Raw genomic sequence first — 19,273 nt, forward strand, 5'->3', positions numbered from 1 at the left:
TTGATCACTGCACACCAGAAAACAATGCCATCAAAATCAAAAACATTGTATCTATCCCAAAATGATACGAATAAAAAATGGACCTCGGCACGCAAAAAAAAAAATGACCTCACACAGTTCCATCAATGGAAAAATATAAAAAAGTTAGGATCTTAGGCAATGAAAAAAACAAAAAAAACAAAACAAAAAAAAATGTCTGCATCCTTAAAAAGGAGTTGTTCGGGCTTGGGGTTCAAGTCTGTAGTGACTTGCAGTGTGCACGCTGTCAGGATTCTCCGGTGCTGGGAGCGTGAAGGCTTATGACAGCAGGTATGCTATTTACATAAATGCGATCACATGCCAACTAGACATGAGCGGCCTTGCTCAATACAAGTGAATTAAAGAAGGCTTGACACGTCTAGTCAGAATGTGGCCGGATGTAGGAAAATGGCATACTTGTGCTTACAAGAACGCCCGCTTGTGGCACCGGTGAATCCTTACAGTGTGCACACTGCGCACTGTGACGTTTCACAAGTCTGCAATCACATAGGGTGACTGTAGACTTGAGCCCCCAGAGTTAATATCACTGAGATAGTGACTGACATCTTGGGACAGCTGGTAAAGTGGTTTTCCTATCCTCTGGTGTCTTCTAAATGGAATTGTCAGGCATCACCATCCTCAGGTTATGTATTTAGTAATGGCCATACCTAATTGTGTGGATGCCTCCACCACGGTCCATGGCATGTTTCTTCTCTGTCCTATGATGACATCCAAGACACAAGGCTTCAAGCCATCACTCAGGATGTCCCTGATGGCCGGGCACAGGTATTTCAGGATCAGATGCCCAATGTTGGGGCTTACGGAGCTGTTCCCCAGTTTGGCCTGTAGACGAGGCAGAGAAAAATGTTCTTAAATTGAAAGTAAAAGGAACCTATCAGCACGTTTTACATATGGAAGAAGGGGTATATTCGTATATGCCTCGTCCCCGGGCAGTAAATGGGAAGGTGTCCTATCATTTCGCACTAACTGGAATATTTCGTGGGTCTAACCATTTCGTACTTGCATATTTGGAGCATGTGTGCTCGGTAGACTGTACGTCCGCCTTAGGAAGCGGAGGCGAGCACAAGTCATTGATCAATGATAAGTGGCAGCCGGCAGTATCAGCGATATTGGATCCCTTACACCTCCTGTGGTTTGTATACGTGGCTGCTGACCTATAGATAACATTTAATCAATAATCACGACCTCTCATATAACATGGACTCTCCCCAGCTTAAGCTGATCAATTACTGATAAAATATTCTAATAGTAATTAATTTATTTATAAACGTTTTCCCCATCCAGAGAATCGATCCAGGCATCTACATTAGGTCACTTATGTATTGTTTTAAGTTTTCCACCAGGGGGCAGTATACATAGCAAGTGATACACAAAATGAAACTATTGTTATCCGATGGGAATTTTTTTTATGTGCCAAAAGCTTCTTTGCCAGTGCCCCCATGACAAAACTTCTTGTGCTTTTGTTCCGTCAGATCAGTGTTATCATAGGAACACTGGATCTATTGGCAGCTAACCAGACCTATTCTATAGTGTAACAGTCATTTCAGGAGAACTGTCAGTAGAATGTCTGTATCTGCCTCTAGTTTCTCTTCCTCCCTCCATAGAACCTAATGAGCACCAACTGTCATCTCCTATCTAAGTAATGGGAAAAATCTATATTCACTGAAGCTTTTACTGTTAATTCTTAAAGATGGAGGAAAAAGGAGCAGATTTATCTGATAAGAGATATTTTAACATGCACTATTGGTTGCTTAAATAAAAATTAAAACCATGGGTACTCCTCAAATTTTTATGCCTGTGTAAAAGCTAGATCGTGATTGGTCTAGACCTAGGTTCCCTACAATGACACTTAATTCCCAAAAGTATAATAATAACGACAGACACAAATGAAGACAGCCAGGAACCCCGTTCTCCAGTATGGAATATGGAATTCTGTTTGTAACATTATTTTTTTTAAAGAACAGATTTTATTCCCGTTCTGTCAAACCTTGACTCCAGGGTCCCGACTTGTTCCAAAGTGAGCCACCACCAGGTCCACTGCCGTATTCACAGCCTTCACCAGCCCTGGGGAGAAAAAAATGCAAAATAGAGAATATATATATATATATATATATATATATATATATATCTGTATCATTAAAGGGGTGGTCCGGTCTTAAACTACAAGTCTGCAGTCAGTTTACATGACTAGACTTGTGAATCCTGGGAGCAGGCATTCATGTGATATGCATACTCCCGGCCACATTCCAACTAGACGTGTCCGGCCTCATCTAATGCAAGTGTATTGAGCTAAGCCTGAAACAGTCTAGTCGGAATGTGGCAGGAAACATGCATATCTCGCACTTGCAGTGCCGTTCCTAGAGAATCCTCACACCACACAGACTTGTAGTTTAAGACCTGAAAACCCCTTTAAAATCAACTTCGATTCTAGGAATTTGTACAACAGAATGAGATATGGGACAAAAAATGGGGGCTCATTTTGGGTTCGCTTTTCCCCATATTAGTAAGTGGAGACAATCCGAATAGAAATAAGATCTGTATCAGGGCAGCAATGTTAGCAAACACAGAAGTACAAAGTCATAAAATTGGATTGGGGGTAAAAAAAAGACCTTCTTTCCCAGGTGATTGGAGTGGGATGGTGTCAAGAAGCTCCCAAAAGGGGCCCAATTTTTCTTTTTCTTATAGGACTCCTATATGTACACCAGTGATCTTACCTCTTTTCTGTATAAGGTCAATAGACACAGATTCAACGCTGCTGTCTGGGGACAGACAGAACTCGGCCGGGGGGCGCTCCGTCACTGAGAAGTAGTCTGGGAAAAAGTCACTGGAGATCAAAGCTGAAGGTTTACCTGATATGGAAAATAACATGAATTAGTTTAAAAAAAAAAAAAAAAAAAAAGGAAGTAAAATAGAATATCAGAAAGTAGAACAATATGGAGGCCGAAAGATTGATGCAAAATTATACAATAATCATAGATGGAAGAACAAGTGGGAAATAATGTGACACCAACATAATAGATATCTGACACGTTCTCCCTCCATATCGTTCAATGTTAGATTCCCTCATAAAAAAATTCATCCAAACCAGATAATACAGTTAAATTCATTCATTCATTATTAGATCACTAACTGAATATGGAACACAATTTTGCGATTCTACACCTCTTTCTTTATAGAAAACAATCTTCCTAACTGAAAACGAACTATACAATTCATGAATGTGTTCATTCATTCATTCGACACCATGTTGTATCCTAGGCCTTAATTTATTGGCTTTTCTCCCTTCATATCAGTTCTCCTGTAATTATGCAAATCCATTGATTTTTTATTTATCCATTCTCTCATTCACACCTTCATTCATTCACACCTTCATTCATTCATTCCCACTCGCTTGCTGCCAGTAACTATTTCCAGATCCCATATGGCTTTATACCTCGTTCCATTCTCAATACTGTATTGTTCACTAATTCCTCATATAAGTACAAAAAATTATTTTTTCCTTCCTTCTGTAAATTGTTCACTTTTTATTCAAATATTTCTTTACTTATTTCAATATCTCCTCTGTCTGCACATCATTCATTCACTTCCAGAATCTCCATTGTTTCATTCCTAGATCTTATAATCCATGTAGGGTTCATTCACTATTAACACGAGTCCAAATATTTCTGTACGATTAATTCCATATCCCTATATTAGGAACTCAATTCAAGCCCCCTTCATATTTATCATGTATTTGCTCCTTCATTCATTCGTAAACTTTATTTTGCATTTTATCAATTCATTCTAGATCCACTCATTCCATGCATTCAATCCTAGACACATTCTTAATATTGATTAATTTTGTTGATTGATCAATTCATTAATTATTTCATTCAGTCTCTTTGCTTCTCCACCCATGGATGTGTCCCTATCCCCATTCATATAGACCATTATCATTCATTTCGCACCGTTGAGGCGTAAATGGTTGCCATTGATACTGCTTGGAAAGTCGAAGAAATGGTTCCTTCTCACTATCTTCGTTTCCTGCTTTCTGTCCATACTTCCGGACAGAACTGGTAGCCCATGAACTCGTTCGAGGCCCAATGGGTTCCGGCGCCTATACTCCCTCCACTTCAGTGCTTGAGGGGACAGGTGATTGGCTGCACAGTGGTCGTAGACAAGCAGAGAGAAAAAGGAAAGGAGAGAGGAGGAAAGTGACCAGGGTTAGTGAAGAGGTAAAGGTCAAGTGAAAAGAGCAGCCACCAAATCCCAGTGCCCTTCAAAGTGATTATTAGTGATAGCAGTGGAGGAAAAATAATATATTGGCAGACATATGGGTCATGCAAGTGAGCCCCTATATCTACTGTGGGGTCCAGCAAGACAGGGGGCTGAGGTCAAGTTGGCTCCAGAACCTTCAACCATCCGTGGTGCCAAAATACTCTAAACAAAAGGCCTAAGGACCGAGTTAAACTTAGCTCCCATATGGTATGAAAAAGAAGGAGCAAAAATAAGCATTTGTCCTTGTGGACCAAGTTTAGGAAAAGGCTTAAGTTTGATGTTACTAGAAGGCCAACTGCTCTCCAGTAATGATCCTATCCTAGATGCCCAAGAATATGCTCTTCCCTATGGTGGGTAACTTTGACAGAGTAAAGACAGGATACCAAGCTGACCAGAATAAGGGAACAGCACAAAAATCCGTAAAATTTATATTTAACATTTTTATCAATATTGCCACAAGTGTCAAATACAGTCTCCATATGTCCTTGCGACAAGACATTCTACTCTGACAACTTAAGCGACTGAAATCCATTTTCGTCTTCAAGAAAGAATTGGTTGCAAAAAAATATTACATTGGGAAAGAGTATTTTTTCAAGAGGGCCTGTCACTTGTTATAAGTTTGTAATTTCTTTTTTATGTGGCGTAAATGCTGCTGTTCCTCTGAATCCGGCGCCGTTTTTCTTTTGTTCCTGTGCATCTCCATTCCTGAGATTTGGCTTCCTCTTCCCAGTATATACCTCTGGTTGTTTTAGCTAATTGGGTGTGATCCTCAAGAATTCCCCCTTAGAGTTGATCTTAGAGCCAAACCTTCTTGGCTAAAAACACTAGATTTACATGCAGGGAAGATGGGGCCATATCTCAGTAAGAGCCTACATACAGCCTGATTTTTTGTCAAAGTATTAACATCAAAAATAGTCAGGATCAAACCAGTAATCCATATAAATTTCATACCATTAACAGGTCTGGATATCATGATATTTTCAGGGACTCGTTTGGGTTTGTCCTCTTCATTTTGACTAGGCTGGGTAGTCTCATGGAGAACTGTGTTCAGTAGCGGTAGGGAATTAATGGGTGGAAGTCCATGCTTTGAGACTTGTGTGCTTGGTTCCTTGAGTGGTTCCCTTTTGACAAGTGGCCTTTGGGTCTCTATCTTGGGAGACCCATCATATTTCCGAGTGGGTTTGGCAGCTCCAGGTAATGTCGTCCCTCGGACCTGTGTGGCTCTTAAGGGCAGAAGATTGGCTGCTGCTGGACAGGAACGACTTCGAGGTGGTTGGTTCTCCTTGACTTTTTCTGGAGAAGGAGAGCTCGAGGAACCAGAGTCCATGCTTTGAAAGAACGCGGCGTTACTCCGGATTGGAGAATAACTACCCAATGGAGATGGTCGTGTTGTTTCTGGTGCTTGCTTAGCATTCTCTTCATCTCCGATGGTCGCGAGTCCATCCAGAGAAAGTTTTCCAGGCACATTGATCATTCTGTGGCCACCATTGGCCTCCATCTGTCCTGCCAGCGTGCCTGGTGCTGATGACTGGGATTCTGACACATTATGCTGAGTGGACGATCTATTGCTGGACAGTCCATACAGCTGGGACAGGCTGGAGGTGAAGTGACTGTGCAGGGGACGAGTTTTAGGTTTGCTAAAATGATGCTGGAAAACAAATGGTTGTATGGGTAAGGTAGTCGGACGCTGGTCTTTGCTGTATCGGAAAACTGGTTTGGCTTCTGCTCCCATACCTGTGTGACGACATAAGACAACACAGTCCATAAGATTATGTGGTCATAATACTATTAACTACAACAAGGAATTTCAACTGATTTTCCTTCTACACGCTACCACCTCTTCTGTGTTATATTGTACGACAAAGTTCTACAACCTCTGGACATGATGGGACTTTACAACATTTAAAGAGCCACAATATGCAGAACAGTGCTATTTGCTAGAGTAAACAGGAGCATCGTAAGGGCAGTAAGTCTGAGACCCCTGCTCCAGATCTAAGCAGACACCCCGGACCTCACCAGTATCAACGCTGACTGGTAGAGCAGCAGCACAAGACGCTGCAGTGTGCTGTCTCACCAAGCAGAGAGCTGGGAGCAGGCAGTGTGCACAGCTGAGGAGGCCGCTGAAGGCTGAGGAAAGTAGGCTGTGTATAAGTGTGTTCGTGGTGACAGGCGTGAGTGGGTCCATGTATATGGTGGCCTGTGTATAAGCGTGTCCATGTGCGCGGTAACACATGTATGAGTGCGTTTCTGTAAGTGGTCATGTGTGTATGCGTATACAAGTGTGCCTGTGTATGTGGTGACCTGTGTGTGACCGAGTGCGTGTACGTGGTGACCTGTGTATGAGTGCGTGCGTGTACGTCGTCACCTGTGTATGAGGGTGTGCGTGTACGTCGTCACCTGTGTATGATGGTGTGCGTGTACGTGGTCACCTGTGTATGAGGGCGTGCATGTACGTGGTCATCTGTGTATGAGGGCGTGTGTGTACGTGGTCACCTGTGAATGAGGGCGTGCGTGTACATGGTGACCTGTGTACGAGCGTGTCCGTGTACGTGGTGACCTGTGCACGAGCACGTCTGTGTACGAGTGCGTACATGTACGAATGCGTCGGACCTGTATATGAGTGTGACCGTGGTGACCTGTGTACAAGGGTGTCCGTGTACATCCGTGTACGAGCGCGCATGTGCACGTGGTGACCTGTGTACGTGGTGACCTGTGTACGAGTGCGTACGTGTACGTGGTGACCTGTGTCCGAGCGCATACGTGTACGTGGTGACCTGTGTACATGGTGACCTGTGTATGAGCACATACGTGTACGTGGTGACCTGTGTATGAGCACATACGTGTACGTGGTGACCTGTGTATGAGTGCTTCCATGTCCATGGTGACCTATGTACGAGCGTCATAAAATAAATCCTAAGCTGCCTGGCCACTAACTAGGCAGTAAAGTCCCTGACTCACCAGAGCTGGGCCTAGGCCACAGCTCCCAACCAGGAGCAGATACGTAGATAGAGAGCCATCCTCTTGTGGACTCTCAGCCCTTTTATACCAATCCTCAGCATTACAGGTGATTAGCTATAATCATCACCAACACCTGCAGAGATCAATGCCACAGGGAAAATACACAGTTCTCTACCAATAAAGTAGTGATCCGGCCCCACAGAGCCCTGATCTCATCCAGCCGGTCTGGGATCACATGCAGAGGAGACAGAAGGAATTGTGCCAACCTACATCCACAGAAGATCTGCGGTTAGTTCTCCAGGATGTTTGGCGCAACCTCCTGTCGAGTTCCTTCAAAAAATGTAGGTGTACCGAGAAGATCTGATGCTTTTAAAGCAAAGGGTGGCCACCAAATATTGATGTGATTTAGAGATCTCTTTTGTTCATTCTTTTTGCATTTTGTTAATTAATAGAAATAAGCTCTTAACACTTCAATTTTTAAAAGCATTCTTAATTTACAGCCTTTTTTCCACACCATCCAAAAACTTTTGGAATAGCAATGTATGTGTTTGTATATAAACATATAGTTACACAAAAAAATTATTTTGGGAGACGGACGGGAGGTGAAACATGTCTTGTGGATTTTGATCCCTGACCTTTTTTGCCCCTGCTGCACTATAAGCATTTATTTTAATAGACTCTATAAATCACAAAGTGGGGGTCCAGAAAACTCCTGCCTCACATAAAGAGAGCAGTGTTAATAAGTAGCGAGGTGAGGCTTTAAGAGAATCGTTCACTGGAATTTTTATTTTCATTTAAGCCGAGTACCTCCTCCAGCTAACTCTGCTCTACTGATTCTGGAACAGTTTTTCTTTCTCTTTTGTGCCCCTCGTTTCCAAAGTAATGTCCCCCAGAATTAATATACCTGTCAATCAACTGGGCGTGTACCACACATCTCCTCTGTGGGCCTTTGCTTTTTTCTCCTTTAACGCTGGCCAATCAAAACATGGCCACGCCCACTGAAAAGTTCAGAGGTATACGCCATGTTAAGTGAAGGGAAGATTTGCAATTATTTCTTTTTTTTTACCAGGGGGCATAACTTTGGAACAGAGGGGCACAGAAGAAAAATAAAAATTATTTCAGAATCAGTGGAGCAACAGCAAATGGAGGAAGTACTCAGTTTAAATTTAAAAGATCCAGTGAAAGGTTCCCTTTAAGCTCCACCTCAAGGGCAAATTGCAAGCACCCCAGTCCCCAGGATATCCAAGATTACTGCATATTGTGTGTGTTTTGCTGGCCCTACCGCCGTCCAGTCAAAGGTGTGTTATGGCAAAATCTGGACTGTTGGCAAGTACGATTTAAGCCTAAATAAAGGCAACTGAGCCTAAGTATCTAAAGCAGGCCATACACAAGATAGCAGTCGGCCAAACATGCAGCTACCTTTCCTAACTTCATCGTACACATGTTCGCTTGGCTCGGTGGGGCAGGATGGGAGCAGCCAGTGACAGAATGGAGGCGCAGGATGTGTACAGCACATGTCAGAATGGAGGCGCAGGATGGGTGCAGCACATGTCAGAATGGGGGCGCAGGATGGGAGCAACACATGTCAGAATGGGGGCGCAGGATGGAGCAGCACATGACAGAATGGGGGCACAGGATGGGTGCAGCACATGACAGGATGGGGACGCAGGATGGAGCAGCACATGACAGGATGGGGACGCAGGATGGAGCAGCACATGACAGGATGGGGACGCAGGATGGAGCAGCACATACCAGGATGGAGACCATATACCAATATAAATGCTCGCCACCCGGGCGTAGAACGGGTTCAATAGCTAGTTATACTATAACCTCCAGGGACAGACGCTGCGCAGCCGACGTATATCTGTGTCATACTGGTTATTCATCCATCGAGCAGTACCGCATTTACATCACATAATGACATTTTAGTGGATTCGTTTCCAGGTTAACGCATCATTTAAATATTAATTATTCTCCCATGTGGTTAAGCCTAATACTGAGACTTTTAATCCAATGCGTTCACCCTGACTTCACATGCAGCTCATAATGAGGACAAATCAGTAGGCGAAGCAGGTCCTACCGCTGTGTTAAGTTGGCGCCAACCCAGATTCTCAGATCACCCGAAAACAAGAAAAAAAATCCAAGTTCCCAGGATAAGACTGAGAAACCGCAGTGATTCCCAGAGACATAGACAAGACTTTTATCTACAGCGCAGTGAGGAGCGCAGTCTACGGGGATTTGCCGCTATTAACCACATCACACTGTTATGTGTCTTGTTCTGATTATTAATCAGTCGTAGCACGACGTCTATGATCAATGCACAATGTAAAAGTTTATATCGCCCCTTACTTATCACTCATAAAGAGAAGATATAAAAATGGAATATTTTACAATATTTTTACAAGCATTTACTGTAATGTGTACATCAATAATATGATGGCAGATAATAAGAATGATCAAATTAAAGACAAAAAGGAGGGAAAACATGGTGAAAAGAAGGATCTTGGAGGCCATGAGGTTCTTTATTCCCATGTTACATTCATTTTTGGGTAATAGAGTTCATAATTTAATTTACGGATTTATAGTTCTCATTTAACTATGATAATACATTTGTTTTCAGCTGGATATTGGTATTTGCTTTATTTTGTGTTTTTATTAAATGTACGGTATTTTCATCCTAGTAACAAAATTGCATAGTACTTTATTTTCGGCCTCAAAAATCAGTCCAATGTGCTGGCTACTAGGTGTCTCCTTTCTGCTTAAATTATTATTATTTATTTATATAGCGCCATTAATTCCATGGTGCTGTACATGAGACGGGATTACATCAAAATACAGATATCACTTACAGTAAACAAACTAACAATGACAGACTGGTACAGAGGGAAGAGGATCCTGCCCTTAGGGGCTAACAGTCTACAGGATTATGGGGAAGGAGACAGTAGGTCGGGGGTTACAGTAGCTCCGATGGTGTTGAGGTGGCCGTGTGGTCATTACAGGTTGTAAGCTAAATTACCGTCTACTGCCTGTTGTCAAGTATAATCCACCCCTAGAAAGAGAGCAAAGACACTGAGATGAACTACAGGAAGTAAAGGTAAAACTTTGTCTCTCTATAGGAAGTGGGGTGGGGTATGTCTTTCTACAGGTAGTTGAGGTAAGTCTTGGTCTCTCTGCAAGGAGTGGGGGTGGGTCTGTATTTCTACAGGTAGTTGGGGTGAGTCTTGGTCTCTGCAGGAAGTGGGGGTGGGTCTGTTTTTCTACAGGTAGTTGGGGTGAGTCTTGGTCTCTTTTCAGGAAGTGGGGTGGGGTATGTCTTCCTACAGGTAGTTGGGATGAGTCTTGGTCTCTGTAGGAAGTGGGGGGAGGTCTGTCTTTCTACAGATAGTTGGGGTGAGTCATGGTCTCTCTGCTGTAAGTGGGGGAGGGTCTATCTTTCTACAGGTACTTGGGGTGAGTCTTTATCTCTGCAGGAAGTGGGGTTGGGTTTGTCTTTCTACAGGTAGTTGGGGTGAGTCTTGGTCTCTCTGCAGAAAGTGGGGTGAGTCTGTCTTTTTACAGGTAGTTAGGGTGAGTTTTGGTCTCTCTGAAGGAAGTGGGGTGGGTCTGTTTTTCTACAGGTAGTTGGGGTGAGTCTTGGTTTCTCTGCAGGAAGTGGGGGTTTGGTCTGTTTTTCTACTTTTAGTTGGGATGAGTCTTGGTCTCTTTGCAGGAAGTGGGGGTGGGTGTTTTTCTACAGGTAGTTTGGGTGAGTCTTAGTCACTGTAGGAAGTGGGGCCTGGTCTGTCTTTCGACAAATAGTTGGGGTGAGTCTTGGTCTCTCTGCAGGTAGTGGGGGTGGGTCTGTCTTTCTAGGGGTGAGTCTGTCTTTCTACGGGTAGTTGGGGTGAGTCTTGGTTTCTCTGCAGGAAGTGGGGGTGGGTCAGTCTTTCTACAGGTAGTTGGGGTGAGTCTTTGTCTCCCTGCAGGAAGTGGGGGTGAGTCTGTTTTTCTACAGGTAGTTGGGGTGAGTCTTGGTTTCTCTGCAGGAAGTGGGGGTGGGTCAGTCTTTCTACAGGTAGTTGGGGTGAGTCTTTGTCTCCCTGCAGGAAGTGGGGGCGGGTCTGTCTTTCTACAGGAAGTTGGGGTGAGTCTTTGTCTCCCTGCAGGAAGTGGGGGTGAGTCTGTCTTTCTACAGATAGTTGGGGTGAGTCTTTGTCTCTTTGCAGGAAGTGGGGGCGGGTCTGTCTTTCTACAGGAAGTTGGGGTGAGTCTTTGTCTCCCTGCAGGAAGTGGGGGTGAGTCTGTCTTTCTACAGGTAGTTGGGGTGAGTCTTTGTCTCTTTGCAGGAAGTGGGGGCGGGTCTGTCTTTCCACGGGAAGTTGGGGTGAGTCTTGGTTTCTCTGCAGGAAGTGGGGTGAGTCTTTTTTTCTACAGGTAGTTGGGGTGAGTCTTGGTCTCTTTGCAGGAAGTGGGGTGAGTCTGTCTTTCTACAGGTAGTTAGGGTGAGTTTTGGTCTCTCTGAAGGAAGTGGGGTGGGTCTGTTTTTCTACAGGTAGTTGGGGTGAGTCTTGGTTTCTCTGCAAGAAGTGGGGGTGGGTCTGTCTTTCCACAGGTAGTTGGGGTGAGTTTTGGTCTCTCTGCAGGAAGTGGGGGTGGGTCTGTTTTTCTACAGGTAGTTGGGGTGAGTCTTTGTCTCCCTGCAGGAAATGGGGGTGAGTCTGTCTTTCTACAGGTAGTTGGGGTGAGTCTTGGTCTCTTTGCAGGAAGTGGGGGTGGGTCTGTCTTTCTACAGGTAGTTGGGGTGAGTCTTGGTCTCTTTGCAGGAAGTGGGGGTGAGTCTTTCTACAGGTAGTTGGGGTGAGTCATGGTCTCTTTGCAGGAAGTGGGGGTGGGTCTGTCTTTCTACAGGTAGTTGGGGTGAGTCTTTGCCTCTCTGCAGGAAGTGGGGGTGAGTCTGTCTTTCTACAGGTAGTTGGGGTGAGTCTTGGTCTCTTTGCAGGAAGTGGGGGTGGGTCAGTTTTTCTACAGGTAGTTGGGGTGAGTCTTAGACTCTTTGCAGGAAGTGGGGGCGGGTCTGTTTTTCTACAGGTAGTTGGGGTGAGTCTTTGTCTCTTTGCAGGAAGTGGGGGTGGGTCTGTCTGGTGAGTCTTTGTCTCCCTGCAGGAAGTGGGGGCGGGTCTGTCTTTCTACAGGAAGTTGGAGTGAGTCTTGCTCTCTTTGCAGGAAGTGGGGTGGGTCTGTTTTTCTACAGGTAGTTGGGGTGAGTCTTTGTCTCTTTGCAGGAAGTGGGGTGGGTCTGTTTTTCTACGGGTAGTTGCGGTGAGTCTTTGTCTCTTTGCAGGAAGTGGGGGCGGGTCTGTCTTTCTACAGGAAGTTGGGGTGAGTCTTTGTCTCTTTGTAGGAAGTTGGGGTGAGTCTTGGTCTCTTTGCAGGAAGTGGGGGCGGGTCTGTTTTTCTACAGGTAGTTGGGGTGAGTCTTTGTCTCTTTGCAGGAAGTGGGGGTGGGTCTGTCTGGTGAGTCTTTGTCTCCCTGCAGGAAGTGGGGGCAGGTCTGTCTTTCTACAGGAAGTTGGGGTGAGTCTTGGTCTCTTTGCAGGAAGTGGGGGTGTCTGTTTTTCTACAGGTAGTTGGGGTGAGTCTTTGTCTCTTTGCAGGAAGTAGGGGTGGGTCTGTTTTTCTACAGGTAGTTGCGGTGAGTCTTTGTCTCTTTGCAGGAAGTGGGGGTGGGTCTGTCTTTCTACAGGAAGTTGGGGTGAGTCTTGGTCTCTTTGCAGGAAGTGGGGGTGGGTCTGTTTTTCTACAGGTAGTTGGGGTGAGTCTTTGTCTCTTTGCAGGAAGTGGGGGTGGGTCTGTTTTTCTACAGGTAGTTGCGGTGAGTCTTTGTCTCTTTGCAGGAAGTGGGGGCTGGTCTGTCTTTCTACAGGTAGTTGGGGTGAGTCTTGGTCTCTGCAGGAAGTGGGGGTGGGTCAGTTTTTCTACAGGTAGTTGGGGTGAGTCTTTGTCTCCCTGCAGGAAGTGGGGGCGGGTCTGTCTTTCTACAGGAAGTTGGGGTGGGTATTCGTCTCTCTACAGGAATTTGGGCTGGGTCTTCATCTCTGTCGGCAAAGTTTTGTCTCTTTACGTGAAGCTGGCGTGGGTAGTTCTCTTTCTCTTACATCAATTGGAGCTGAGTCTTAGTCTCTCTACAGAAAGTGGGGGCAGACTTTGTCTCAGCTCCTGCTCTCTTGTCTGTCAAACTTCATGTAGGTATAACAAAGAGTTGGATTTTCAGATCAGGGCAGGTCAGCCACTGAAATAATAGTAGGAGCAATGCATGCTGGGAAGTGTAGGAAAAGAAGTTCTGGTACCTATAGCGCTGGCAGAATGATGGTGGAGAGACAACCATCCATTAAAAAAGAGTCCATAGCAAGTTGCAGAGTGTGATATTAGTCACCAAAAGCAGTTTTAACTTATTGCAGGCCATAAGGGCATCAGGACGATGCATTACTCCAGGTTTTAGGTTGCAAATTGTAGGTTTGTCCCTTGAATGATATTTATTCGAGAAGAGAAAAAGAGTTAAGACTATAACACCGAGCATCACCACTGTAGGTCGCTTATTTTTCTGATAAGATGCTTATACACATAAGAAGAACATTATATATCATCAGAAAATATGACGTTAATAATCCCAACCTATGAAGACATCACATGGTAAATCATAGGTGATGATTTATCCTGTGTACAACCGGACTGTGGATTCTCAGAGTGATCAGTGGACGATCAACAAACTCACAAAATATTAACCTAAATGGTAAAAGACTGAGCCAAAGGAAGCAGGATGTGAGCTTTGGGCTAAAGCCATTTGGATAATGTCCTGTATCTTAAGGTCGGGCTTCTGAGATCCACATCTATCCTGAGTGCAATAAATATCCTAGACGAATCTGTACCTGCTAGTCAGTGCAATTTAGGCCATTACCATTCCTTTTATGCATCATTTTGAACAATCATTTCCATCTTGAATATGCTCAATAAACACTTGAAAATCAATTTGACAACTTTTCGTCTTGAAAATCTCTTATCATTATTACAGACAGGAGAGATGATTAGCTGATCTCGAGATTCTGCTCTCCACCTTCAAAAGCAAAAACATCCCAACGGAGATAATAAAATACCACAATGTCACGATCCATTTTTGGTTTTGTGGCAGATCTGGTTCCATGGAGTTAAACCTTTTTTCCTTTTGGACTATCGGAGGTTAATGTCAGTTTTCCCACCGATGGCAAGCTGGTGTAATTGCATTGCTGCTGGGTCAGCTGATGTGGGGGGTGACCACTCCCACCATCTTTTAACCCCTTTCTGCCATTAGACGTACTATTCCGTCCATGTGGGGTGAGCTTTACTTCCCAAGGACGGAATAGTACGTCATAGGCGATCGGCCGCGCTCACGGGGGGAGCGCGGCCGATCGCGGCCGGGTGTCAGCTGCTTATCGCAGCTGACATCCGGCACTATGTACCAGGAGCGGTCACGGACCGCCCCCGGCACATTAACCCCCGGCACACTGCGATCAAACATGATCGCGGTGTGCCGGCGGTGCAGGGAAGCATCGCGCAGGGAGGGGGCTCCCTGCGGGCTTCCCTGAGACCCCCGCAGCAACGCGATGTGATCGCGTTGCTCCGGGGGTCTCCCACCTCCTTCCTGCAGCAAGTCCCGGATCCAAAATGGCCGCGGAATCGGGTCCTGCAGAGAGGGAGGTGGCTTACCAAGTGCCTGCTCAGAGCAGGCACTTGGTAACGCTGCACTGCTCTCAGACAGATCGGTGATCTGTCAGAGTGCTGTGCAAACTGGCAGATCACCGATCTGTATTGTCCCCCCCGGGACAAAGTAAAAAAGTTAAAAAAAAATTTTCAAATATGTAAAAAAAAAAAAAAAAAATCCTAAATAATGAAAAAAAAATATATATTATTCCCATAAATACATTTCTTTATCTAAATAAAAAAAAAACAATAAAAGTACACATATTTAGTATCGCCGCGTCCGTAACGACCCGACCTATAAAACTGTCCCACTAGTTAACCCCTTCAGTAAACACCGTAAGAAAAAAAAAAAACGAGACAAAAAACAACGCTTTATTATCATACCGCCGAACAAAAAGTGGAATAACACGCGATCAAAAAGACGGATATAAATATCCATAGTACCGCTGAAAGCGTCATCTTGTCCCGCAAAAAACGAGCCACCATACAGCATCATCAGCGAAAAAATAAAAAAGTTATAGTCCTGAGAATAAAGCGATGCAAAAATAATTATTTGTTCTATAAAATAGTTTTTATTGTATAAAAGCGCCAAAACATAAAAAAAATGATATAAATGAGGTATCGCTGTAATCGTACTGACCCGAAGAATAAAACTGCTTTATCAATTTTACCAAACGCGGAACGGTATAAACGCCTTCCCCAAAAGAAATTCATGAATACCTGGTTTTTGGTAATTCTGCCTCACAAAAATCGGAATAAAAAGCGATCAAAAAATGTCACGTGCCCGAAAATGTTACCAATAAAAACGTCAACTCGTCCCGCAAAAAAAAGACCTCAGATGACTCTGTGGACCAAAATATGGAAAAATTATAGCTCTCAAAATGTGGTAATGCAAAAAATATTTTTTGCAATAAAAAGCGTCTTTCAGTGTGTGACGGCTGCCAATCATAAAAATCCGCTAAAAAACCCGCTATAAAAGTAAATCAAACCCCCCTTCATCACCCCTTTAGTTAGAGAAAAATAAAAAAATGTATTTATTTCCATTTTCCCATTAGGGTTAGGGCTAGGGTTAGGGTTAGGGCTAGGGTTAGGGCTAGGGTTAGGGCTAGGGTTAGGGTTAGGGCTAGGGTTAGGGCTAGGGTTAGGGCTAGGGTTATGGTTAGGGCTAGGGTTAGGGCTACAGTTAGGGTTAAGGCTACAGTTATGGTTGGGGCTAAAGTTAGGGGTAGGGTTTGGATTACATTTGCGGTTGGGAATAGGGTTGGGATTAGGGTTAGGGGTGTGTCTGGGTTAGAGGTGTGGTTAGGGTTACCGTTGGGATTAGGGTTAGGGGTGTGTTTGGATTAGGGTTTCAGTTATAATTGGGAGGTTTCCACTGTTTAGACACATCAGGGGCTCTCCAAACGCGACATGACGTCCGATCTCAATTCCAGCCAATTCTGCGTTGAAAAAGTAAAACAGTGCTCCTTCCCTTCTGAGCTCTCCCGTGTGTCCAAACAGGAGTTTACCCCAACATATGGGGTATCAGCGTACTCAGGACAAATTGGACAACAACTTTTGGGGTCCAATTTCTCCTGTTACCCTTGGGAAAATACAAAACTGGGGGCTAAAAAATGTTTTTGTGGGAAAAAAAAAGATTTTTTTATTTTCACAGCTCTGCGTTATAAACTGTAGTGAAACACTTGGGGGCTCAGAGTTCTCACAACACATCCAGATAAGTTCGTGGGGGGGTCTAGTTTCCAATATGGGGTCACTTGTGGGGGGTTTCTACTGTTTAGGTACATTAGGGGCTCTGCAAACACAATGTGACGCCTGCAGACCATTCCATCTAAGTCTGCATTCCAAATGGCGCTCCTTCCCTTCCGAGCCCTCCCATGCGCCCAAACGGTGGTTCCCCCCCACATATGGAGCATCAGCGCACTCAGGACAAATTGGACAACAATTTTTGGGGTCCAATTTCTCCTGTTACCCTCGAGAAAATACAAAACTGGGGGCTAAAAAATAATTTTGGGGGGAATTTTTTTTTTTTTTCACGGCTCTGCGTTAGAAACTGTAGTGAAACACTTGGGGGCTCAAAGTTCTCACAACACATCTAGATAAGTTCCTTGGGGGGTCTAGTTTCCAATATGGGGTCACTTGTGGGGGGTTTCTACTGTTTAGGTACATTAGGGGCTCTGCAAATGCAATGTGACGCCTGCAGACCATTCCATCTAAGTCTGTATTCCAAATGGCGCTCCTTCCCTTCCGAGCCCTCCCATGCGCCCAAACGGTGGTTCCCCCCCCACATATGGGGTATCAGCGCACTCAGGACAAATTGCACAACAACTTTTGTGGTCCAATTTCTCCTGTTATCCTCGTGAAAATACAAAACTGGGGACTAAAAAATAATTTTTGTGGGAAAAAATTTTTGTTTTATTTTTACGGCTCTGCATTATAAACTTCTGTGAAGCTCTTGGTGGGTCAAAGTGCTCACCACACATCTAGATAAGTTCCTTAGGGGGTCTACTTTCCAAAATGGTGTCACTTGTGGGGGGTTTCAATGTTTAGGCACATCAGTGGCTCTCCAAACGCAACATGGCATCTCATCTCAATTCCTGTGAATTTTGCATTGAAAAGTCAAACAGCGCTCCTTCCCTTCCGAGCTCTCCCATGCGCCCAAACAGTGGTTTACCCCCACAAATGGGGTATCAGCGTACTCAGGACAAATTGTACAACAACTTTTTGGTTCCAATTTCTTCTCTTACCATTGGGAAAATAAAAAATTGGGGGCGAAAAGATAATTTTTGTGAAAAAAAAATGATTTTTTATTTTTACGGTTCTGCATTATAAACTTCTGTTAAGCACTTGGTGGGTCAAAGTGCTCACCACACCTCTAGATAAGTTCCTTAGGGGGTCTACTTTCCAAAATGGTGTCACTTGTGGGGGGATTCAATGTTTAGGCACATCAGTGGCTCTCCAAACGCAACATGGCGTCCCATCTCAATTCCAGTCAATTTTGCATTGAGAAGTCAAATGGCGCTCCTTCGCTTCCAAGCTCTGTCATGCGCCCAAACAGTGGTTTACCTCCACTTATGGGGTATCGGCGTACTCAGGACAAATTGTACAACAAGGTTTGGGGTCCATTTTCTCCTGTAACCCTTGGTAAAATAAAACAAATTGGAGCTGAAGTAAATTTTTTGTGAAAAAAAGTTAAATGTTAATTTTTATTTAAACATTCCAAAAATTCCTGTGAAACACCTGAAGGGTTAATAAACTTCTTGAATGTGGTTTTGAGAACCTTGAGGGGTGCAGTTTTTAGAATGGTGTCACACTTGGGTATTTTCTATTATATAGACCCCTCAAAATGACTTCAAATGAGATGTGGTCCCTAAAATAAAATGGTGTTGTAAAAACGAGAAATTGCTCGTCAACTTTTAACCCTTATAACTCCCTAACAAATAAAAATTTTGGTTCCAAAATTGTGCTGATGTAAAGTAGACATGCGGGAAATGTTACTTATTAAGTATTTTGTGTGACATATCTCTGTGATTTAATTGCATAAAAATTCAAAGTTGGAAAATTGCGAAATTTTCAAAATTTTCGCCATATTTCCGTTTTTTTCACAAATAAACGCAGGTAATATCAAAGAAATTTTACCACTATCATGAAGTACAATATGTTACGAGAAAACAATGTCAGAATCACCGGGATCCGTTGAAGCGTTCCAGAGTTATAACCTCATAAAGGGACAGTGGTCAGAATTGTAAAAATTGGCCCGGTCCATAACGTGCAAACCACCCTTGGGGGTAAAGGGGTTAAAAGGTCACCTGATGCATCAGCTGACTGTCGGTGGTAGAACAATCTGCAGTGACCAAGCTGGAGTAAGGAGCTCTCTAGGTGCCGTGGTGCTACTGCTGAGTTCGCTGATCTGGTGCCTTTCTTCTGCTGTGCGGTGCTTTGCAGCAGAGAAAGCTAAGTGTGAAATTTTTGTTACCTTGTCCCTTTGGTGTCTGTCACTTCACCCTGTGTTTTCTATCTGCAGTGGTGCAGCTAGTGCCTGTCACAGGCCAGTGCACTAGCCAGGGCAGAATTAAGTGACAGTTAGGAAGGAGGTATCCTGACAGCGGTGGGGGGAAGGACCCACATAGAGCATTAGGGGAGTGCAGGGTCAGGCTCAGGTGGTGACCATTCCCCATTCCCTACGGGTAGGGCCTTCCTCTCACCTATACCATCCCCGATGTATGTGTATTGAGCCGTTTGCTGACCGACCATCCATTGGGTCGAGTCACACAGTGATAGTCACCGCGTGACACACATTATGTGGCTG

General features: G+C 44.3%; 1 protein-coding gene across 2 annotated transcripts in view; it reads right to left on the minus strand.

Moving 5' to 3' along the window:
* RUSC2 (RUN and SH3 domain containing 2) overlaps positions 1-19,273 on the minus strand; it is an 85,932-nt gene that overhangs the window by 21,663 nt on the left and 44,996 nt on the right. Inside the window, exons 3-7 of one of the 2 annotated variants that reach the window (XM_069747850.1) lie at positions 5,248-6,030; positions 3,987-4,178; positions 2,754-2,888; positions 2,027-2,103; positions 687-861 (exon numbers count right to left, since the gene is read on the minus strand). In XM_069747850.1, coding sequence (XP_069603951.1) covers positions 687-861; positions 2,027-2,103; positions 2,754-2,888; positions 3,987-4,178; positions 5,248-6,030 — 1,362 coding nt within the window. The remainder of the gene's footprint in view (positions 1-686; positions 862-2,026; positions 2,104-2,753; positions 2,889-3,986; positions 4,179-5,247; positions 6,031-19,273) is intronic. The other variant, XM_069747859.1, reaches the window with a different exon arrangement.

Source organism: Ranitomeya imitator, chromosome 1 (genome assembly GCF_032444005.1).
Source record: "Ranitomeya imitator isolate aRanImi1 chromosome 1, aRanImi1.pri, whole genome shotgun sequence".
Classification (NCBI taxonomy): domain Eukaryota; kingdom Metazoa; phylum Chordata; class Amphibia; order Anura; family Dendrobatidae; genus Ranitomeya; species Ranitomeya imitator.